Source organism: Emydura macquarii, unplaced genomic scaffold (genome assembly GCF_026122565.2).
Source record: "Emydura macquarii macquarii isolate MOO-44397 ecotype Brisbane River unplaced genomic scaffold, CSIRO-AGI_Emac_v2 contig_691, whole genome shotgun sequence".
Lineage (NCBI taxonomy): Eukaryota > Metazoa > Chordata > Testudines > Chelidae > Emydura > Emydura macquarii.
In genome coordinates this window covers 9555274-9576339 of record NW_027130828.1, presented here as the reverse complement: position 1 = coordinate 9576339, position 21066 = coordinate 9555274, and the positions used below count along the sequence as shown (strand labels likewise).

At 43.0% G+C, this 21066-nt stretch overlaps 1 protein-coding gene across 3 annotated transcripts in view; it reads right to left on the bottom strand.

The window, feature by feature from the left end:
- Positions 1–20583, bottom strand: part of RAPGEF1 (Rap guanine nucleotide exchange factor 1) — a 117798-nt gene extending 97215 nt beyond the window's left edge. For all 3 annotated transcript variants that reach the window (XM_067541916.1, XM_067541914.1, XM_067541915.1), the window contains exon 1: positions 20451–20583. In XM_067541916.1, the coding sequence (XP_067398017.1) occupies positions 20451–20475 (25 nt within the window). In that variant the 5' untranslated portion in view covers positions 20476–20583. The remainder of the gene's footprint in view (positions 1–20450) is intronic.
- Positions 20584–21066: the final 483 nt, after the last annotated feature.

The following is a 21066-nucleotide window of genomic DNA, read 5'->3' as shown; positions in this document are numbered from 1 at the left end:
AACGCAGGAAAGCCTGCTGCCACATCAAGTCACCAGACCATATCAGGCCTTATACGCTGGACTTAGCACCCTAATTTTAGGTTACCATTTAGGGTGACATCCTCACCACTACTCCAGCCCCTTTATGCCATGTAAAAAGGCATGAGTGGTGTGAAGGGGCTCTGAAAGCCCCTGATCTGCCTGTAAAAGGAAGCCCTGGTACAGGAAATGCAGACGACAACTGTCCAACTACTTTCCAAGAGCTTCCTCCCAAGCCCTGGTGGAGGGGATATAACGGAAGTAGGGCCACAGCATGCACTTCTGCTAGAGGACCATTAGGGGAGGCTGTCATAACTGGTCTGTCTAAATTTTGAGCCAATGGAGCAGCCCAGAATCAGGAGGGCACAAAGGTGTCAAAGCCATTTTAGCCCATCCTCCCTTCTGGGTTGCAAGTCTGGTGCTGTGCCCTTAAGAGAGACAGCACAGACTATCACCCTTAATATCTAATGTCAAGGGCAGGTTTATACTGGCTAGACAGATACTACCCACTTAGTCTAACTGGCACTTTTACAGTTCCCATCTGTTGATCTTGAGTGCTTTGCAAACATGAAATAAGAACCCCACAACTCCCTTGCAGGATACTTATCTCTATTTTATAGACTGAAATGCATGGAAGAGTTTGCGTCAGAAGCAGACACCGTTCTACCAAAATAGCAAGTTATGCCATGCAAATAATAAAAGTAAATGAACGAAACAAGGGCAGAACTTTACCTACAGTCCATTTTTCTTCTCACTTTAAAGAGCCGGCACTTTCCATCATGCAGAATAGGGCAAAATAAATCTTTGCACAGTGCTCTCAAAACGTAATGCTCTACGTAAGTGTGCTAAGCAGTAGATATTTTTGCGTCCTGCTTCAGGAAATGGACTGTATTTAAGGAAACTGGATCTGGTTCTTTAAATAAGTATTTCACTAGGACTATAAAACATACATATCTACAGAACATACTTGCATTCATAGCCATAAGATACAAGTTCTTATTCAGCATCCTTTACACACAGTATCAGAGAAAGCCTTAAATTAATAAAGAGAAAAGGCTAGTGCTAAGATATGATTTACAAAGCAGGGAAAAATCACTCGATGGTTTAGAAGAAGACAGGGAGCAATACAAGGGAAAAAGCAACGCACAACTGGAGAGAACTGCAGGGTAGAAATAGTTCAAAAGCAGAGTAAGGAAAGTATTACATTGGGTACCTGAATACACCAAGTATAAGTGAAACGGTTTCCATTGTAATCACCCATTTTTGCATACTCAGCTTCCTGACACATTCATCTTTTGGAACAAAATTTTCTATTCTTGGTTTCTTTGGAGGAAATTTTCCATTCTTGGTCTCTTACTATTAGACAAAGGGAAAAAACTAGTGCAGACCGATTGGCAGCATCTTCACCACTGTGTCACCTAGATGGGGGAGTGGGTCCTGCAACCAACTACCTCCACTGCTGCTCAGTACTTCCCAAACATCAGAGTGAAATTTACACCATTCTCAAGGGTTTCACAGCTGCCCAGGGAGATTTGAATTGCAGCAATGAAACTGAACAAAATGATGCTGTGACCAGCATCCTAAGCAGTGGAAGTGTCTGCCTACACCAGGGATGGGCAAACTTTTTAGCCTGAGGGCCACATCTGGGTATAGAAATTGTATGGCGGGCCGTTAATGCTCCGGGAGCAGCTCCAGTCAGGGCGCCGCTGGGCCCATGTGGTGGGAGAAAGGCGGGTGGAGAAGGGGCGAGGTTGGGAGGGGGAGCGGCCGCCATGCTCCAGCCAGGGTGCTGCTGGGCCAACATGGTGGTAGGGAGGTGGGGCCAGGAGGGGGGAGCGGCCGCATAGCTTGTTCCGCAACCTGTCTGCAGACCACCTGAATGGAGCTCGCAGACACTGGTTGAGCTGGAGGACCTGATGAAAAGCTCAGATGGGCCGTATGCAGCCCACGGGCCGTAGTTTGCCCACCCTTGGCCTACACTCTCGGGAGGAAAGTGTTGCATTGGCTCAACAAGGGTAAGCCGAAGAGGTTTGTACCTTGGAATGAGTCTGGGGAGTGTCCAGACAAGTCTTTACAAAGATTAACTACCTTGAGGTAAAACGCTCCGTGTAGATAAACCCTTGGGTGGTTTTCTTTGCAATCATAAAGATTAGAAACTTTTTTTTATAAATGAAAGCTAAATTTCTGGAAAAATCAATGCTTCAGGTGAGTGTATTTTTTCAAGTTCTACCTAAAACACTACCATCAATTTAAGTTAAAAGGCAGACACAGTCATATCACAATTCTGTATCCATTGTGTAAAATTACAACTGTTATTTTACATTTCACTTGTATAACATTGTATCTTTCAATAAAAACTTCCAAGCAAATAAAAATGTGAAAGCAGTTACAGATGTAGTAGCCATTTAATCATATTTTGTTGCTGACCAGCTAAGGCAGTATCACTTCCTTTTGATATTAAGGCTTTCCCGAGATTTTTCATACGGTTTATTCATAATAAACAGCTGCTTTGGCAACTGCTGGAAGCAGTGAGTAGCTTCCTGTCTTAAAAATAATCTATATATTTCAGTGCAGAAGAGAATTTGGAAATCCAACTCTCTTTAAACAATTCGCAAATGATTTTAAGATATAAACTGGCCACATGCCACTGGCACTCCCTTAAACAATGGTTACACCCTCTATACAGCTGAAAAAGAAATAGCTGAAGGGGAATATATTTTATACAAGTTCCCAGGGTAAAAAACATCCTACAGCTGCAGGCCTTGGATTGATATTGTTCTAAATGTAAGAATAAAAGCAAATTTCCTTCCCTGGCACCCCAAATTCACATGAGAAAAATTCCTCTACTCTAAACTCCCCATTTTACCCCTTTGATGTTTTATAAATAGAAAGAAATTCAAGCATTTTATAAAAATACAATTGCTGCAGATCAATTTTAAAGCTTTGGTTGTAACTGCTAGTAACATGCAATAAACTGTCCATCAGCTGTGGACAGTTATGAAACTCTCAATGCTGATTTTACACTAAACACAAATGTTTTGCAATCTGTGCACCCTAGCAAGTCTCTGCACACAAAGGCCTTCTTGTATAGCAAAGCAGCTTACAATGCAGCCACAGTAGGACAGACTATCAGTACCAACCTTATTGTTTTAATTTCATCAGTTGATGAAGCCATTCTAACAACAAACACTTTTCAGTAATAAGCATTATAATACAGTACTGAAGTATTATTAGAAGTGTTATGATGGGTGAGTCAACAGATAGACATGCTTTTGTATTGTAAGGACACCATCACACTGGTGATTTTATAAGCTGCTCTGTTACACAAAATGATGGCCTTCGTAGATATGGGCTTGCTCATCCATTTCTTAACAATTCCTTTCTATATTTCGATCTTGTCCTTTGTTGACCACACAGCCAAATCAAAGCAAACACACTCGTGTGTTGATATCTGTGCAGCTAAAGGGCATAGTCAACTTGATAGTAGTTATTAAAAAAAAAAAAGTTAGTGTCAGGCACTACATCTAACCCTGTGCCCCGCTGCCAATTTTTATGGTTTTACACTCACAGTTTCCTATTTTTGACGGTTTTTTCTCCCGTGATGTGTGTGAAAGACCCACACAAACAACAGAGGAAAGTGACTCACTATACAAGGGGAAAATGAAAATGACTACCCACAGAGTGCTGCCAAATACATTAAACAAAAACATATTTCCCACTATTTTCTGATAGCTCTAGTCATCAGGTGTTACATGTAAGAACAGTAAGTAAACATATCTCAGAGAAGCGTATTTTTAAGTTGTTATCCCTTTAATTCAAAACCACAAAAAATTAATCTTTTAAGTATGAAATTATCCATTCTGAGATTATCTGATAATCAGTTTTAATCTCAAAACACGTCCCCTATGGTCGTAGCTAATTAAGAATTCAATCCTGTAAAGCTTTCAGCACCCGTAGCTTTCAGTGAAGTCAATGAGAGCTGAAGGTGCTCAGCACCTTGTAGGATTAGGCCCTAACGATCATCTGACTGAGCAGCCCATGTGGGTTGCTGGCACCACCTTCTGACATGTGCCCAGTGCAGGAACTTGCTGATTTAGGCTCCAGATTCAAAAAGGTACCAAAGTGGGCATCCTGGGGCACCATGTCTAACCCCTTGGGGGTAAATGCAAACCAGAAGCTGGGCACTACTCCAGGGGGACTGCCCCCACAATGCATCCTCAACCACCCAAATGGAGAAGGATGCTAGCAGACGAGTGGAGGTGCCCACAGACTTTCCTAGTGTGATGACTGGCTCCTCCTCTGGTGGGAGCCCCCAAGAATTGGCAAAGGATCACTGGGGTGTAAGTGACTGTACTAGGCTGTCTTCTGGGTGAACACCTTGGATATAATTTAAGTAATAAAGATGTGGCCTGGTTAAAGTCCATACCACGTTCCTTGATTTCTTCCACACAGTAAGCACACCGCACATCCAATGAGAAGAAGCTGTACTGGCATGAAGCAGGGTTTACACCAGGGCCACTTACATTGGTATGCTGCCAAATTAAGCAGCACCCATATAAAGCCCTGCTTTATGCCAGTGCAGCACATCTACATTAGGGTTTGTGCAGTGCAAATTTCCTTAATATCCAACAGGCACTAGTTCGTAAAGGGGGAAAAATACCTTACAAACTACTATGCAGGCAATTTTTCACACCATGAACATACAAAACAAGATGGATAAAGCCCAGAAAGTGAAAGAGAAAGGAGCGCAAGAACGCCACTATTTCCCACACTATACACATTTAGAAGGTGGATGGCATTTCTCTCAAACAAAACTGCTTGGTCACAATCATGACTATAATTCTGCTAATGTATTTTTCACAGACAAGTGTGGTCGAGTGAGTCAAATTCCTAATGATTGCAAGTCTTTCCTCTCCTACCTATTGCATCTCATTCTTCCACCACAACCCTGCCTCATCTAGGAAAGCATTTTGTTGTCTATAAACCACTCTTTTGCTATTAAAGGTGTTAGTTTCATTCACTCACCCACGCTGTGTACAAACATGTAAATCATTAGCATTCCCATCTCGCAGAGTCAACGTCCCCTCTCTGTAGGGATTTCACAATGAGACTTGCACTCCATTTGTAATTATCACTTAAAAAAATCCAGCCAGACAAACTGCCTCCCCCGTTTGGTCCAAGAGCCAAGACAATTACTGCAAGTTTGTGAATTGCTTCAGTAAACACAGCAATGTGATGATTCCAAACTAGTCTCTCTTATTTTCAGTGCTGAGGTCTATGTAAAAATGACAAAAATGTTAAAAACCTCAACTGTATTTCCCCCTGCCAAGGAAACTCTTGGAAGCTCTAGCCAAAATCACTTTTTCACCCATCACATGGGTTGATTTTCCAGAGATTCTTCAACTGGCAGGATCCAAACAGAGTGGAATTCACAAATCTAATTGGCTAAAAAACTGTGGGAAGCACAGGTGTTTTAAATTCCTTCTGGGTTTTATTTTTTAGCAGAATCTAAGCATCATAGCTTACAAATCTTGATAGACAGGGAGACAAGGCAGGTAGGTCTGCTTTCCCTTTCCCAAGCCAGCAGGGTGGCACCTTGTTTTCTCTCTAGCAACTTGTCCCATGTCAATAGCACAGTCACTGCCATTAGAGGGCATGGAATAGTAAGACAGTGGGGGAGGGAGCACAAGAAACAACACTATGGAAAGCAGAAACTTCTCTACCAGGTTTAATTTGCTTTAGTGTGACAGTATTGACAAACAAGTAATGAAAACTTTGCTGCATTCACAGGCTCTTTTGCACAGCAGCACCAGATAAACTGCAACTGCAGCAACAGCAATACCCAGGAATTTAGCAGCAACAGCAATACCCAGGAATCTAGCAGATGGCCTCGCTGCGGGGGCTGGAGGGGAAAGAGGTGAAACAGGAGTCCGACACTTTGTCCTCACCCCCAAAACAAAGAATTCTTCTGTGCAGTATCAACACAAACCAGTGTCACTCTTCCAGCTTAAAGCAGAGAACAAATCCATGACATTTCCACCATGGATCACTAGCATTTCCACCACAACTTCACGCCATTATACTGGTGGCTGAAACTTGGTAGAGGAGATTGTCAAAAGCTTTAAGACGTCACATACCTAATCGAAAAAATATTCAAATGAAAAAAGCAAATCAAATCAACTAAAAGGACAAGCTTGTCAGTTCTACCCATGGGACACAGCAGAATGATGGTAGCCCTTGGTGAATCTCATTTTGCTTGAGTTATTCTCGATGGGCACTAGGCTCTGTAACATTCTACAAGGAATTACTGTTTTTCAGCAGCAATATTAACAGAATTTGGACACCAAGGCTAGTTTCTTCTAGATCACAGCTAGCCTTTCATTTGATGCAGGAAATTTTTTGAAGCTCAGTAGTGGAATATTGACCGTCTGAGTGACCAAACATTAATAATCTTGCATCATGTCATTTATAATGGCCATAAATACTCAGACAACTCAAGCAGTATCAAAGCAACCTTACAAGTGGTCAATGGCTTTCAAACACAGCTTTTGTTACTATGATGCACTTCTGTACCCAAAGAACCTCAAGGCTTATAGATATGCTAATCTGCTCAGCTGTCAGAAACAATTCTCCTGAAGCTTCAAACAGAACAGAAGGAAGCAAGAAATATAGGTTCAAGTCACTACTGTGAACATGGACAAGGAGGTGGTAATGCTGGAGAACTGTCAGGTAAATATATTTTTCCTGTGTGGCTATATCTAGTAGATCCAAAAGGCCAATGCCAAGGATGTAAGATACACCAGAGCAGTCTTTGGTCAGAACGATGGGTTTTAATCCTTAACACCCTGGCATTTCCCAGGCTTCCAGCCAAATGAAAGCTTAGAGAAACTTGTGCGTATACATCACTTATTGCATATCTGCTGTCTCCAAGGGGGGTAAGTATTCCTGTGAACTATTCACCTCAGATTTGAGGTCTGGTGAGCAAGGATGTAGCTCTGGACAAAAACTAAGTGCCAATATACACACAGAGAATTTGTATAATTGATTTTACCTGAGACAGAGATCAGAAAAAAAAATTCACCTAGTGCTTTTTTCTCGTGTATGTTCCACAGTAGATTTTAAACAAACTCCCTTCTTAAAGAACTGTTAAGAGCGCATTGGCCTGGCAGGTTTTTCCAAGATACTTCAGCTCTATATTTTAACAGCAGCACATACCTCAGTCTCTTAGATTTGTCCCTGGGGGGAAGAGGGAGAGGGAGGGAGGAGGACACAGATGAGACAGATGACACACACACACTATTTGCCAGTGGTACAGTCACCTTTCAGTCTGGCGTTGAGTCATCCCTTGCTGATGGAGGGGGATATTTTGTCTCTCCTTAGTCTGAACAGCACAAGGGAGATGATAGTTTATGTAAATGCTAACCAAGCTGATATTAAGCGAATGCTTTTCTGCCCATTGGATTTTTTTCTTTAGCACTCTCTGCAGCAATTTGCATACAACACAGTTTGTTTTGGATTCTTTTTGGTCTTCTCAACTCTTTTTTCTGCCCTAGAGAGTCAGACAACAACACTTATGGTGGCCACCACATCAAGCAGCATCGTGTTTTTCTTGTGCCAAAAGAAATATCATGCAAGCCAAACTGTGAGAGGCAGAAATAGAGGAATGTCCTGCCCAGTTCCAGTTCAGCCAGACAAGTGCATACAAAGTGGTTTGCTAAATCAACTTGTTTATACTGAACTAATTATTACTATGTTAGTAAGAAAACATAACCCCAAGGAATCATTAAAACCTACAACTACACCTACAACTAACTACAACCCTACAGGACACCAAGGACAGAAATAGGTGGCTAATGAAGACTAAATCCTCAAGTTACAGCTCAAAAGGTTTCCCACCTCCACTTATTCTATTCAGTTCTTATACTGTGCCCATCAATATGGTATCTGAGCGCCATTTAGCTCAGTTTCATTGAAACAATATTGAATACTTACTTTAGACATGCCTTCTTTGCCAATCTATTTGAAAACGTTTCAACATAGGAAAAAGGTGTTGTAGCTTTACAGTTAAATATCCAGAGAAACAGAGGTCTTATTCAACCATTTTCAGCCAGAAGAAAACATAATTGTCCAAATCCCACAAGCATTAGCCAGCAAAGCATCCATTGACCTTAATGGGAGCTTTGCCTGAGTAAGAACTGCAAGATTTGGCCGAATAGCTACAAGGTAGTCACATACCAATAGTCAGACGTCAGCCCTCAACTGGCTCTTTGTTCTTTACATTTTCAACCTCACTCCTTGTAAGTATTATTAAGCATATTCCTTAGTAAGTTACTGTTTCTTAACTTACATTTATGTTAGTTTGTTGTATTTATTTTGGATTCCAAGACATTTCAAAACAAAAAGTACTGGATAGTTTCCAAAGAATCTCAAATGTGAGCCAATCCCTCTGAAAATGTTTCTGCTAGAGGCCCATGTGTTGGACAGTTGGGTTGCTGCTAGCCTCAAGTGTGGAATTTTGCTGCTGGTGGAGAATTTGATGACCTGTCGCCCCAGGGAAAAATTCCAACAACTCTAGGAATCTGACAGGCTCTGGGAGTTTTTAAACTGAAGACTCTGTATATTTAAAAAAAGAGGGGGGAAAAAGCGGATACTTCAGACCTGATCTACACACGAAGTGCATCAGTCTAACTAAGGCTAGGTACACGCTACAGCTTAGGTCAGGATAAGTTATGTCGCTCAGTGGTGTGAATAGCGCTATGCCAGCAGGAGAGCATCTCCCGCCAACACAGCTACTGCTGCTCTCAGGGGCTGGAGTAATTAAATCGACAGGAGAGCTCTTTCCCATTGGTTTAGAGCGCCTGCATTAGCAACACTACAGTGGCACAGCTGCAACGTTGTAAATGTGCCGCTGTAAGCGCTGTACTCTAAGCCATAGCCTAACGGTGGGATTTTCCACCCCTTTAGTTAAATTGGTGCAATTTTGTCCATGGACACTCTTGAATCAGTTTAAATCTTGCTTACATCAGTTCACCTTATGTCAGTACATTTACAGGTACAAGCTAAATCAACAGAACCAGTTTTAAACTGATGTAAGTGTGCCCACGTAGAAGTGACTTTACCTGGGGAATAAGGAGAGCTGATGAGCTTCCAAGTAATAAAGAACCTATAGCCATTCAAATCTACTTAGGGCTCATCTATACACAGAAATTGTACCAGTTTAAAAACCAATTTAAGTTAAAGCAGTGCAACCCTAGTGTTGACATTCTCATATTTGTTTAAAACTGGTTATGACTGGGTTTATCTCGCACCTGTGAATTTACCAGTGCAAGGTAAACCAACATAAACCAAGTTCAACTTGATTTAAGAGTGTCTGCACAAAGTTGCACTTTAAATAAACTAGTAGAAAAATCAGACCTTTAGTTAAAAGTGCAGTTGTGTGTGTAGAACAGGTCTTTGCAAACAAAACAGAGGGAAAACATATGAAACATATTACATAAAAGTAGGCTTGTCTCTGAACACAGATGATGACAAATTTTCCCAAGGAGTCAGTGGTTCTTTAAAGGGGCACTATACGCTTGAATATTTTGAAATAGACTAATTTAAAAAAATAATTTCTGATAAAAGATCCGTTTTAAACAGTGCTTCTTGAAATATTTCTTCAGTTCCTTTAACATACTTTATACGGGTTTTTCTATTTCCCTAGGATATTTACAAGAGTCTGTTCAGCAAAGGAGAGTAAAACCTCCAAACTAATAATATGAAAGAGAAAGAAACACCGACCATCAGCAAAAGAATGAAAACTACTATTCAAAAATCAAATGCACCAACAAACGGACAGATTTTTTCCCCTCTAACTTTTCAGTTATATTAATGTCAGATAAAGATAGTAGGTAAATTAAAAAAACTTCAGACAAATGTGATTTTCACATTGGCAATGTCTTCTTCAGCACAGCATACATCTCCCAGAAAGCAGCCCTACTGAGGTAAGGAATTTGAGTGACAAAATAATAAACTCAATCCAGACAGTTTTGTGATTGTGCTTGATAGGCATCACTGCATTACTTTGTAACACATGCCTCCCTGCATCTTTCCCAGGGACTTCTGGGTTGACATGCTATCTATCTATACCACAAGAAAATACTCTATTTTTTGTGAAACTCACTGAAAATTTATAGATAAGCTATTCAGAGTCTGTTTGTACACTTCTCTAGCTTCTGGAAGTTAGTACTGCCCAGAAATAATTACATTCACAGCGGCTTCTAATGTCAGACAGCTGGAAATCTGGTGTCTTTATCAATGCATTTCATAGAATCACAGATGATTAGGGTTGGAAGGGAACTCAGGAGGTCATCTAGTCCTACCCACTGCTCAAAGCAGGACCAACCCCAACTAAATCATTTTTTCAGAAAGCTGAAAATTTAAGATTGATAAAACATGCCAAAAATAAAAAGGATCCTTATGTAATTTCTGTGTAAACAGCCTGGGACAGTGAAATCAATGGAAGCTATGACAGGGCTCGACAAACCCCAGGCGCCAGGTCGCCATGGCACCTAGGAATTTAATTCTGGCACCTACCATTTCTCCCAGTGAAGGACTGGATCCGGGGGGAGCAGTTGCCACGCTCCAGCCAGGGCACCACTGCATCCATGTGGCGGGGTCAGGAGGGGGGAGCGCTGCGGCTGCCGTGCTCCAGCCAGAGCACCCCGCCAATGGGCCCACGTTGTGGGAGATGGGGTGGGAGAAAGGGGTGGGGCCAGGAGAGGAGAGCGGCTGCCACACTCCAGCCAGGGCCCCACTGCGTCCATGTGGTGGGGTCAGGAGGGGAGAGCGGCTGCTGCACTCTGGCCAGGGCGCCGGGCCGCTGGGCCCATGTTGTCTGGCTCCTTAATTTTTGGGCTCCTAGCTACAAAGCAAATTTGTCGAGCCTGGAGCTATGGGAATTCAGCACTTCCAGGTATCAAGACCAAAGTGTGCAAACTACGTGAAGATGCAGAGAAAGTGATCTGCATCTCGCTCCACCACATAATCCATAATCTGTTACGTTTATCTGCAAAGTAGCTCTGTTAATTCCCCCAAAGTCCCCAGAATGACAAATTTTGGCTAATATAGGTGTAACTCCAATACAAAGGCACAGCCATTACTTCTGCAAACTTTTGTGTTTCGAATAGTATTGTGCTGCTAGCTAAAGTCCACATTTAAGAACATGGGAAGGATTCACAGAACACTATTATCTAGACTTGGTAGGAACGCACTATAAAACCAGAGCTATCGATCTTGCCCTAAGCCCTTCATTGCATAATATTTGTTACGTTCAGGAAACTTTCTAAATATGGAGTACATTCCTCAGGCTATTTTAACACTACTTGTACAGCAAGGACACAGGGTGATTTGTAGATTAGAAGACACCAGAAAAAAGTTCTAAAAGGCTGGGGATAAAACCACATATGCTACAGAATGTAAAGGCAGTATTAAGAATCAGGCTGATGAGTAAATAAGATATTGTCTGCAAACTAGAGGTTAATAGCCGTAAAACCACAGATTAGGTGTACTGGTCACATTCTATGACAACACACTTTACCTTTGCAAACACTCATATTGCAGCTTCCCATCACTAACTTTACAAGCTACGTGTGTTTTATGTATTTTTCAGAAACACATGCACATGACAAAAACTTAAGATATAAATTTAACTCCCTGCATAAGCACAGAAAATAAGTTTAAAATGTCCCAAGTATGAAGAAATTCAAATTCTGTCTATATTGTTTGATAGTAGGCCCAAGAGTCCCTATGTTTAAAACTACACTTTGATTTTTCAATCCACTCACTGCAGGACTTGAGTTCCATTTCTATCTGGAGGTCTGAGGAGCATCTCTCATCCACAGTTTTTCAAAGAGGATTTGTCCAAAGCTTTAACACAGTTCATGGACGTACTAAAGGTCCTGTCTACAAGACAAAAGGGAGTGTGCTTTACTATGTCGGGGTACAATCATACTGTAACACAATCTCCTTGGATGGGTGTCGTTTGTAGAGATGACAGGCACTTAGTATTTCTCCCTCAATGCACGAGTGTTTCATCAGTGACATCTGCACTACCAGAGCCCTGACCTGGATCCCGTAATGTACAACCGTTTCAGAGCATGGGGAAAGCACTAACGTGCATGATCACAGACCCTATTCCTGGGAAAATAAAGGAAGATAATGGGAAATGTTGGATTGCTAGAATATCAGGAGTCTAAATCTTGCACACCTTCCTCTCTGCCAGGCACCCACATTGAATTTACCATCCTCCTCGGTAGCTAAGGGGAAATAAAAAGGTGAAAGAAACACGCAAGTAGGAAGCTCCTCAAGGCAGAGACATTTCCAACAGTTTAACTATGTAGAGATCAGATACCAAAATATTTCAAGTCACTTTGCTAGATTTGATGTAATATGAAATGACAACGTAAAACTGATTCTCCCACATACTGTGTGTCAGAGTGACCATGATATTAGAGTCAATGAATGTTCAGATACAGACTATTAACACTCCTTTTTCTGAACATCTGTTACAGTTCCCTGTTTCCATCCACTTCTTTCCCCACTCACTACTTGGAAACAATAGCTCACGAGGTCCAGCAAAGAACACTGTTAGCAGTGATAATAAGCATGAATGGCTTTAACATCAAGAGATAATTTTAAAGATGAAGAGCTGTAGGAGTGAACTACAATACAATATAGAGGAACTGGAATTCACCTGCTCTATGAGGAGGCTTCATGTGTTGTGTGAGGTTCTGTAAAATCAAGGTTTTACTAAAAGTAGCGTGAACAGAAACGTTACCATCAGGTTCTTACATTTCCTTTGTTTGCAAATGGAAGCTGTTCATTGTTTTAAGGGAAATAACATTCCCATACAATATGTCCAGCCCAAACGTTGAAGGATCCTGCTAATGTACAGAAACTAGAAAGTGAGAGTGAGTAGAAGCTGATTAGTCTATTAATTTCGTTGTCTGAGATGAGGTTCAAAAAGTAGTGAAGAATCTGTAGTTTCAACCAATGTTTGAAACAGAATGGAGAGGGAAATGAAGGACCAACATATCTAATTCAGAAATCTGTATAAATGGTACCTGTTTTGTGCCTCCATAGGACCTTTTACTGCAAGCAAGTAGGCTCTGCTGGAACTGGTCTAGAAGATCAGACACCATATACTACCACACAGCTGGCTACCACCTTTGAGCCACAGCTGCACAGACAGTGGTGATAAGTGTCAGTGCCATTTTTGGAAGATAGTCAAATACCGTGACTATGTCCCACACACTGCTGTTGTTGCAATGGCTGAATCATGGTATTGTTCACTGAGGTAAATAAAGCAACCTGAGCTGAACAGACCAGCCAGATCTGAGACTGAAAACTTGCCACTGACACTAATACAGCTGGCTTGATTTAACCAACCAAGGAAGCAGGAAAGAGTTCTCAGAAAAATCTAATCCTAGACAAAAGGGAGGAGGCTGTCCCAAAGCACGAAGGAACCCCCTTCGTGGTATTACAGCATGGCCCAGAGGTCCCAATCAGAACTGGGGCTCATTGTGTTAGCCACCATGCAAAAACCAGGTAGGAGATGACAGTCCTTGACTTGAAAAGCTTAGGACTGGTCTCCACACAGTTTGTGTCCTGGTCTAACTATTTCAGGCAGGGGTGTCATTTTTGTACAGAAACAGTTATACCAATATAGCGCCAGCACAGTGGGGTCCCGGTCCTGTAACCTGGGGCTACATTAATACAAATAATAATAATAATATGGATGTGGTTATACTGGTATAAAGGTGCCTTATCCCACTATAGTTTATTGCCCTTCCTGATGGGAATAAACCACACCAGTAGAAGTACCTTTACATTGGTATAACTGTGTCCACACTTGGGGGATTGTACTGGTCCAACTATATCAGTATAGTTAAAGTGGGGCAACTTGTGTGTGTAAACAAGGCTTTACAGTCTGAATTACACAGGACAGGTGTCAAACAATCAAATGCCGCCAATGTTCAAAAGTGAAATGATAATATAAAAGCGCAGAACTACAACCTAAACTACTTTCAGTAGGAAAATCATTTGCTGTGTATGTTTCAGAAGCTGAGAAATCCCTTCCCTGGCACATCTGTGGAGGTTTTTTGTGTTTAATGCGAAGTTGGCATGGAAAGTACAGTGGCCATTTACGTGAGAAGATTCATTTCAGGATCAGGCAGCAGGGCATATAAGAGCTCGATGGGATTTCACTGCTTTGCAAATTGGCACTGCCTCTGCTACTGCTGAAACTCATGAGCATCAGCTTCAGGAAAAACCCTATGGGTACTTGGCATGGGAAAATGGAACAAATTAGGGCCACTGCATTTATCCTATGTAAGATAGTCAACTGTGGTAAAAATGAGCACTATTAAGTCACCTTGCCTGTGGCTATCGCATGTAATTTATTAGTTTCTCACGTACATGGAAACTGCATGGTTTCTGGTGTTTTATCTGGCAGAGAACAACAAGGATCCATCATTTTGCCTTCTTTGCTGTTCAAGGATGTTTTAATTAGTTCCATCCACCACCTTTCAATAGCAGAAGTGGGGAACATCGACACATCCCCTGGAACATGAATGAGTGCTTTGGATTCAGTCTGATTAGCCCTTGGATGCCACTCCTGCTGCCAGGTAATAAAACCAAACACATTTCTCCAGCTGTGAATAAAGTGCTCCTTTGTAAAACTGAGCCATTTCTGCATTTTGTTTTACTCACCTCTGCCACCATTAGCACACCTGCAGTTAAAATGGTGTGATACTCTCTGTAAGCTCCCATTTTTCAGCGGTTTATAAGGCAGCTGTAAACATTCATTTTGCCACTTCTGTATACAGGTTCTCAGCTCAGAAGCAAATGTTACACATTAAAGAGGTAATACACAGGGGAAATTATCTTTGCCTCATAGTTTTTAGGGCCTTTCCTAACCTCCATGTACAAAGATGATCCTAACCAATGGAAATAGCATCAGGTGCACCTACAAATATAATAGACATAGTAGCCAGTAGTATACTGGTGGAAGTATCAACTGCAACTCAAATCTTTAAATGCAAAACTGAAGCCCAAAGAAACCTATAACATAGCCACAGCTTGACTCTGTAGCACTGGAGCAAATATCAAGCCTCTTTTACTCAGGCAGCAGATTGTGACAACTCAAGCTGGTGCTGATAAATTACAGGTCTATTATAAATGGGGCAAGTTTTTGCAAGTTGTTGTGGGCCTACATGAGACAGATTTGTGCCATGTTCTTGATCAAAAGTAAACTTTCAATATTCTCTCTATTTGCCAGGAGGAGTTGAACCAGAACCAGTGAGAACTACCGCAGGCATTTGTGGGATTACACCAAAAGATATTTTTGGATTCACTGAAATTCAGTCTCACTTTGGTAGAGAGCACAAAATGATTGCCCACACCCAGAACATAAATTTAGCAATTGTTTCCAGTTTCAGTTTTTTGGTTGACTAAGTCACAATCCAGCTGCCTCAAATTCCACCGGACTTCAGCTGTCTTTCTCCCCCGCCCACTTCTTTCTTACAACCATTATGAGCATCTCAATCTTGCTCCAGTGAGCCCACAGGCTACATTATAGTTTTTAAGTCACTGTTTTCAACACCCATCAAACATACACCCAACTTCTTTTAAAAATGTGAAACCCTTCTCTTTGTACCAAGCTCTGGGAAGCGTCAAGTCATGATCTTTGCTTTTATCTTTACATTTTGACTACACAAAACTAGGCAAGACTTTTCTTTTTAACACAAACTTAATTTTCAGTAAAATGTCTGTATGATGCCAACATGTGAGTGAAATTCAGTGAAGATTACAGGAGACACTGAAAGTGCGAGTACAGAAAGATACCAACTGATCAGCCTTCCTGATGATGAACTGAGTCCATACAAGGATGCAGGCAGTGGAGAGAGATTAATTTCTAGTTTCCACGTCAAGACATTTCATCAGACAATTATTACTTTGTTTGAAAGCCACTAATCTGGAAAAGGGATGTTATGTTGGTCAAATGCAGAACTTCTAATTAACTTGAAAGTCTTCTTTAATATCTGAGAACTTGGCACAGTGGTAGAAACAGAGTTAATCCTGCCCAGTTAATCTACCTACATACAACTCAGTATAATGTGGAAGAGACTGTGAAGACTATACAGATACAAAAATAAGGAGTCTACATGGGATAATTTCCAGATTGACAGAATGATGAAGAGGTGAATAAAGGCAGAAGAGTCCTTGATAGTTATGAATTTATTTTTCAAATTATCTAATAGACAAAAACTAAAGTACTGGGAAATTTCATCTCAATACTCCACCATTCAAGTATGCACAGTTCTACATGGCATAAGTCAATGCAAAAGACTCTGGCTGAACAATGAAGTTCCCATCAGGATGTATACATTCTTCCAGTTGCATTGTGTTGTGTCTTTTTATTTAACCATTTCCCCATAAGCAAAATTATGTTAGGATTTCCTGTAGAAGTTATGCCAATAGCTTAAAAAGCTTTACTGAACTACTTAAAGATACAAGAAAGAGCTGAAGACAATGGTATCTGATGCCTTGCTCTGCTGTGAAAATATACCAGCAAGTCAGCCGTTGAGCTAAAGTTTTCATGTCCACTAGATAACAGATAACACAATTGCCACAAGGCAACTTGGACATATACCCCAACAATCCACTACTGAAAGACAAATTTATAGAAGGTGTTAAAGAGCTTCCTAAACAATACTAAGGTTAAGAATTTAAATATGCTTGGAAGATAACAGTAACCTAGCATAAAGCTTCATTCAACAACTGAAATCCACATTTCCTAATAGAGAGACTATCAAATGGACCCTGTCCACAGGGGAATTTTTTATTTCTGGGCCAAGGTTTGGTTGCATCTTACTGCTCTTTTCCCACAGATTTGAAGGGTGCAGCATAGTTCAGCTCCCTGGAGTCTGTTATCCACCAGGTAAATAAGTTCATGAATTCATGTATTATCTTGGTAATGAGCAAACCAAGCAGAATCTGCAGCTTTCTCTGCTCTTTCACAACAGACCCATTCTGGATTTTAGCTCAAGATTGCAACACTGACTAGATCAATGGGGTGAAGTGGCACTGGGTCTGGGATAAGGGTGCTATATCTAGGACACTTGCACCAGACTCCACACAAACAAAAATTAAGGCAACCTTGAGAATTACTGTAAATATTTACTGAAAGTGAAGGTTAAAAGCTGCAAACGCACAAGTAGAGAAAGGAAGAGAGCAGCATCTAATGTGCATTTCCTATTTGAAATGGAGAACATAAAGGCTTTGCTTTAAGGAGGTATTGGAGACTTGAGCCTGAGGGATGTTGGAAATCTAATGCCAGTAAATTGAATGTCTCCTCGTGTGCCGCATTGCCACATGGAACCCCATGGCTCCAAAGCAGTGCTCTGAACTGCTCTATAGTGACCCTTCTGTTTCATTAACTAGTGGTACTGAACAGGCTCCAAAGGGAGCCTTGTCCATTCTTCCTTGGTGAACAGGATGGCAGCTATTATTTATTATTGTTTCTTATTAGTTTCTATTAAGTGCAGACAACACGCTATAACTTAAGGGGTTCTGGGATACAGAACATCACTGTATCTCAGATAGAAGCAGGACCCCTCCCACCACAGGTAAGTTATGCTCATTTTTTTTTCAGCCACACTGGACAGATGTTCTCTCCCTCCCATCCAGTATGGATAGTTAGAAAGTCATTCGAAGACTAAGCCAGCTTTGAAGATATCCAGTATCACTACTTATCTGGCAACTTCATATTTAATTTGCAACATAAATTGATCTTCCATATACTGGCACTCTCATAAGAATGTCGACAGTGAAGGATGTATACAAAGTGCAGGCCTCAGATCCCATGGCACCTGCTATACGGTTCTGTATTTCAGTGTCTCTTTTGATCTGCTATTGTAAACTTTGGAGAGAAATTTTATCCCTACCCTATAATGTCACAGCAATGTCACAGACTTCGTTTATTAGGTGACACTATTGATTACATTTATGTTGTACCCTCTCCCCCCCCTTCAGTACCAAGAATGTACATTACTTCGGGGACTGGCCCCTAACCCCCCTGGTTTGACTTAGCAGTGGATTTTCTATCAAAGACTCTTTCCTTGGAGAAATGCAACTAACAGTTGAACAAAGATAACAGTTTCACAGAGTTATGGTCTCTCTTACCGAGTAAACTGCCATAACAATATGTGTCTGTTACACAGACAATCTCATGAATGCTTCTGCACGAAGTCTTCACCCACTCCCCATCCTCACAATTGCACGTTCTACATTACTTGCTCAAGCCCAGATCCTGTAAGGTGCTCCAAACTCTTCAGTGGATGCTGAGCACATTGCAAGATCATAGCTTGCCTGGCATCTGAGTTTTGTTCAGTATGGTTGGCCTCTCTGTTTATTGTTTATAGAGCAGCACTGCACTCGCCCCTCTCTGCAGATTCATCTTCCTTGTTTGAGCTCTTTTTGCTACTTTTGTTGCTGTTGGGTTATGTTAATTATTTTGACCAAGTGTTATTTACTGCAAAGGAGTAAACAAAATGGGATCACTTGTTTATACAACTGTAGTTACTGCCTCCTTACTATCAATGTTTATGAAGATCTTGAGCCATATTTGCCACTGGCATAAGCAGGTGTCAATTCCTTTGAAGCTGGCCCCACATCTAGGATTGCTGCTAACGCTTTCAAATCTTACCTAATTTACCTGCTTATAGGATGAACAACACTGATACACTAATAAGCATTTTAAAAGTATATGCAGGATCCCAGAGTGTAGCATTTTGCTGTGATGCTATGCGAGAAATTCTAGGGAAATTATTCCAGAAATCCCATGTTAATCCATGCATAACACTTGTCCTATGTTGCAATGCACATTAGACAGACGATAACATAGTGCTGAAGCATGTCTCTAACCCTATATATTGTACTTTAAAGCTAGCTGCCAGGCAATTAAATTCACTTATCCCTTGGGACCACTCCAGAACCATCTCACAGAAAAACGTATTCTGATGCAACACAACTCAGAAGCCAGAACAAAATAAATATGAATGATCAAAAACCAAAATCACTGCCACCAACTTTAGCTCCTTTGCTAACAAGACACTGCCTATCCAAAGGCTGCTGAACTGGAAAGCATGAATATTTTACCTCCCCACCCCCCGGATACACACAGTGCTACTGTACCTTCCTTACAGGAAACTGTCTACAAAGAAAATCACAACACTGATTTTTCTTGCTAATTAAATGCAGCATAATTAAACTAAATAAATTCACTGTTTAATTTGCAATACACTAATTGAATCTTTAAATATACCACTTACACTACATGGAAAAGCAGGGTGCATTCAGCCATCTCAAGTGATAACTGAGAACCTGACGTGATTTCCAGGAGTAATGAGACAATATGATTCATGTGTAAGTATTTTTCAATTATGCATCCAGGTTCAGAACAGCCAGAGCATCTTCCTAACCTCTCATTGTACTGGGGAGTCACCCCAAGCTGACTGGGGATAGGAAAAAGTGAGCAAGTTCTCTCTAAAATTTGCGTACAGATTTATCTTTCATCTCATCACCAACAGCAGAAAAGTTTAGTAAGCTTCAGTTAATGGTCACGGGTAGGCCAAAAACTTCAGAGTGCCACGGCTTTACCGACTGTTAAGTGTAAATGATTGTGAAAGTGCCAGGGTGTGCAAAACAACAGTGAGAAAGAGAAATCGGTAAGATGTGTATGACCGAGTCCTGACATTCTCACCAGTAAGACACTTCTGGGCCAGCCCTGTACCAATAGTACAGAAGACAGATCTACAGAGAGAAGGGGAGAGCTTTCAAAGGCACAAATCCGTGGTAAGAGCAGCCAGAGACAGACCAGGGCAGCTAAGCCCGGGAGCCGCGGAGGGAGGGAAGCGGCGCAGGGCCAGGAGAACGTTTCATTCCCAGGAGAAGTGGCCGGCAGCGGACAGGCAGGGCGAAGCACGCCGAGATCTGACTCCTGACAGGCGGCGTCCCACCGCCGGCTCTTCCTCCTGCCTGGGGGCGCTGCGAATACACAGCCCGCCCCGAGCAGAGCAGAGCAGACCGCACTGCAGCCCCCGGCCCAGGCACACCCGGGGGGCTCCCCGGCCGGGCTCGCCGGGGCGGAGGGGGGCTCCCCAATCCAGGCCCCTCCACCCAGTCACGTCGCTCTCCTACTCCCCTCAGGGGGGTTCCCCCTCCCCGCCGGGCCCCGGGCTGCCTCAGGCGGGCTCCGAGCTCGCGAGCCCGGCCGGCCGTGGGAAGGCGCAGGGCCCGGGCTCGGTGGAAGCGGCCCGGCTGGCCCCGGGGCCAGGGGGAGCAGCGCCCGGCCTCCCCCACCGCGGCCCCGGCCTTTCCTGCCCGCTCACCTGCTTTCTCGATCTTGCCGGACATGTCGGGGCCGCGCCGGGGGCCGGGGCCGGGCTCCGCGCTCCGATCCCGGGGCTCAGGCCCAGCCCAGCAGGAGCGAGCAGCCGGGGCACCCCGCTCCGTGCCGCCGCCGCCGCCGCCTCCTCCCGCCCGCTGCTGCTGCCGGCCGGGCTGAGACACTGCGGCGGGCGGCCTGTGGGGCTCCGCGGCGGAGGCGGCGGCGCAGCCACCCCCCCCTCGCGCTCCCTCCTCCACTGGGCCGGGAAGAGGCGGCCAGGCCGCCCGCTCACACAGCGCCGGGCCCACAGCGCGCCCTGCCGCCCGCCCGAGGCACGGCAGCGCCGGCGAGAGACCCCTGGCGGGGCACTGAGCCGGCCGGGAGAGCCCCAGACAGCCGGGCGCGGGGGGGAGGGGGGATTAACCCGAGGAAGGCCCCCCCGGCACTGGGTGGGGGCAGTAACCCCGGGCAGGGCCCCCCCCGACAGTACTGCCGACCTCAGTCACGCAAACATCATGAGGCAGGCCCTCAAAACCCGGCAGGTTGGCTTAAAATCACAATGTTTTAAAACAAAGAAAGAAAGGGGGGGGGTGTCTGTTTACCTCCTGGTTTCTGAG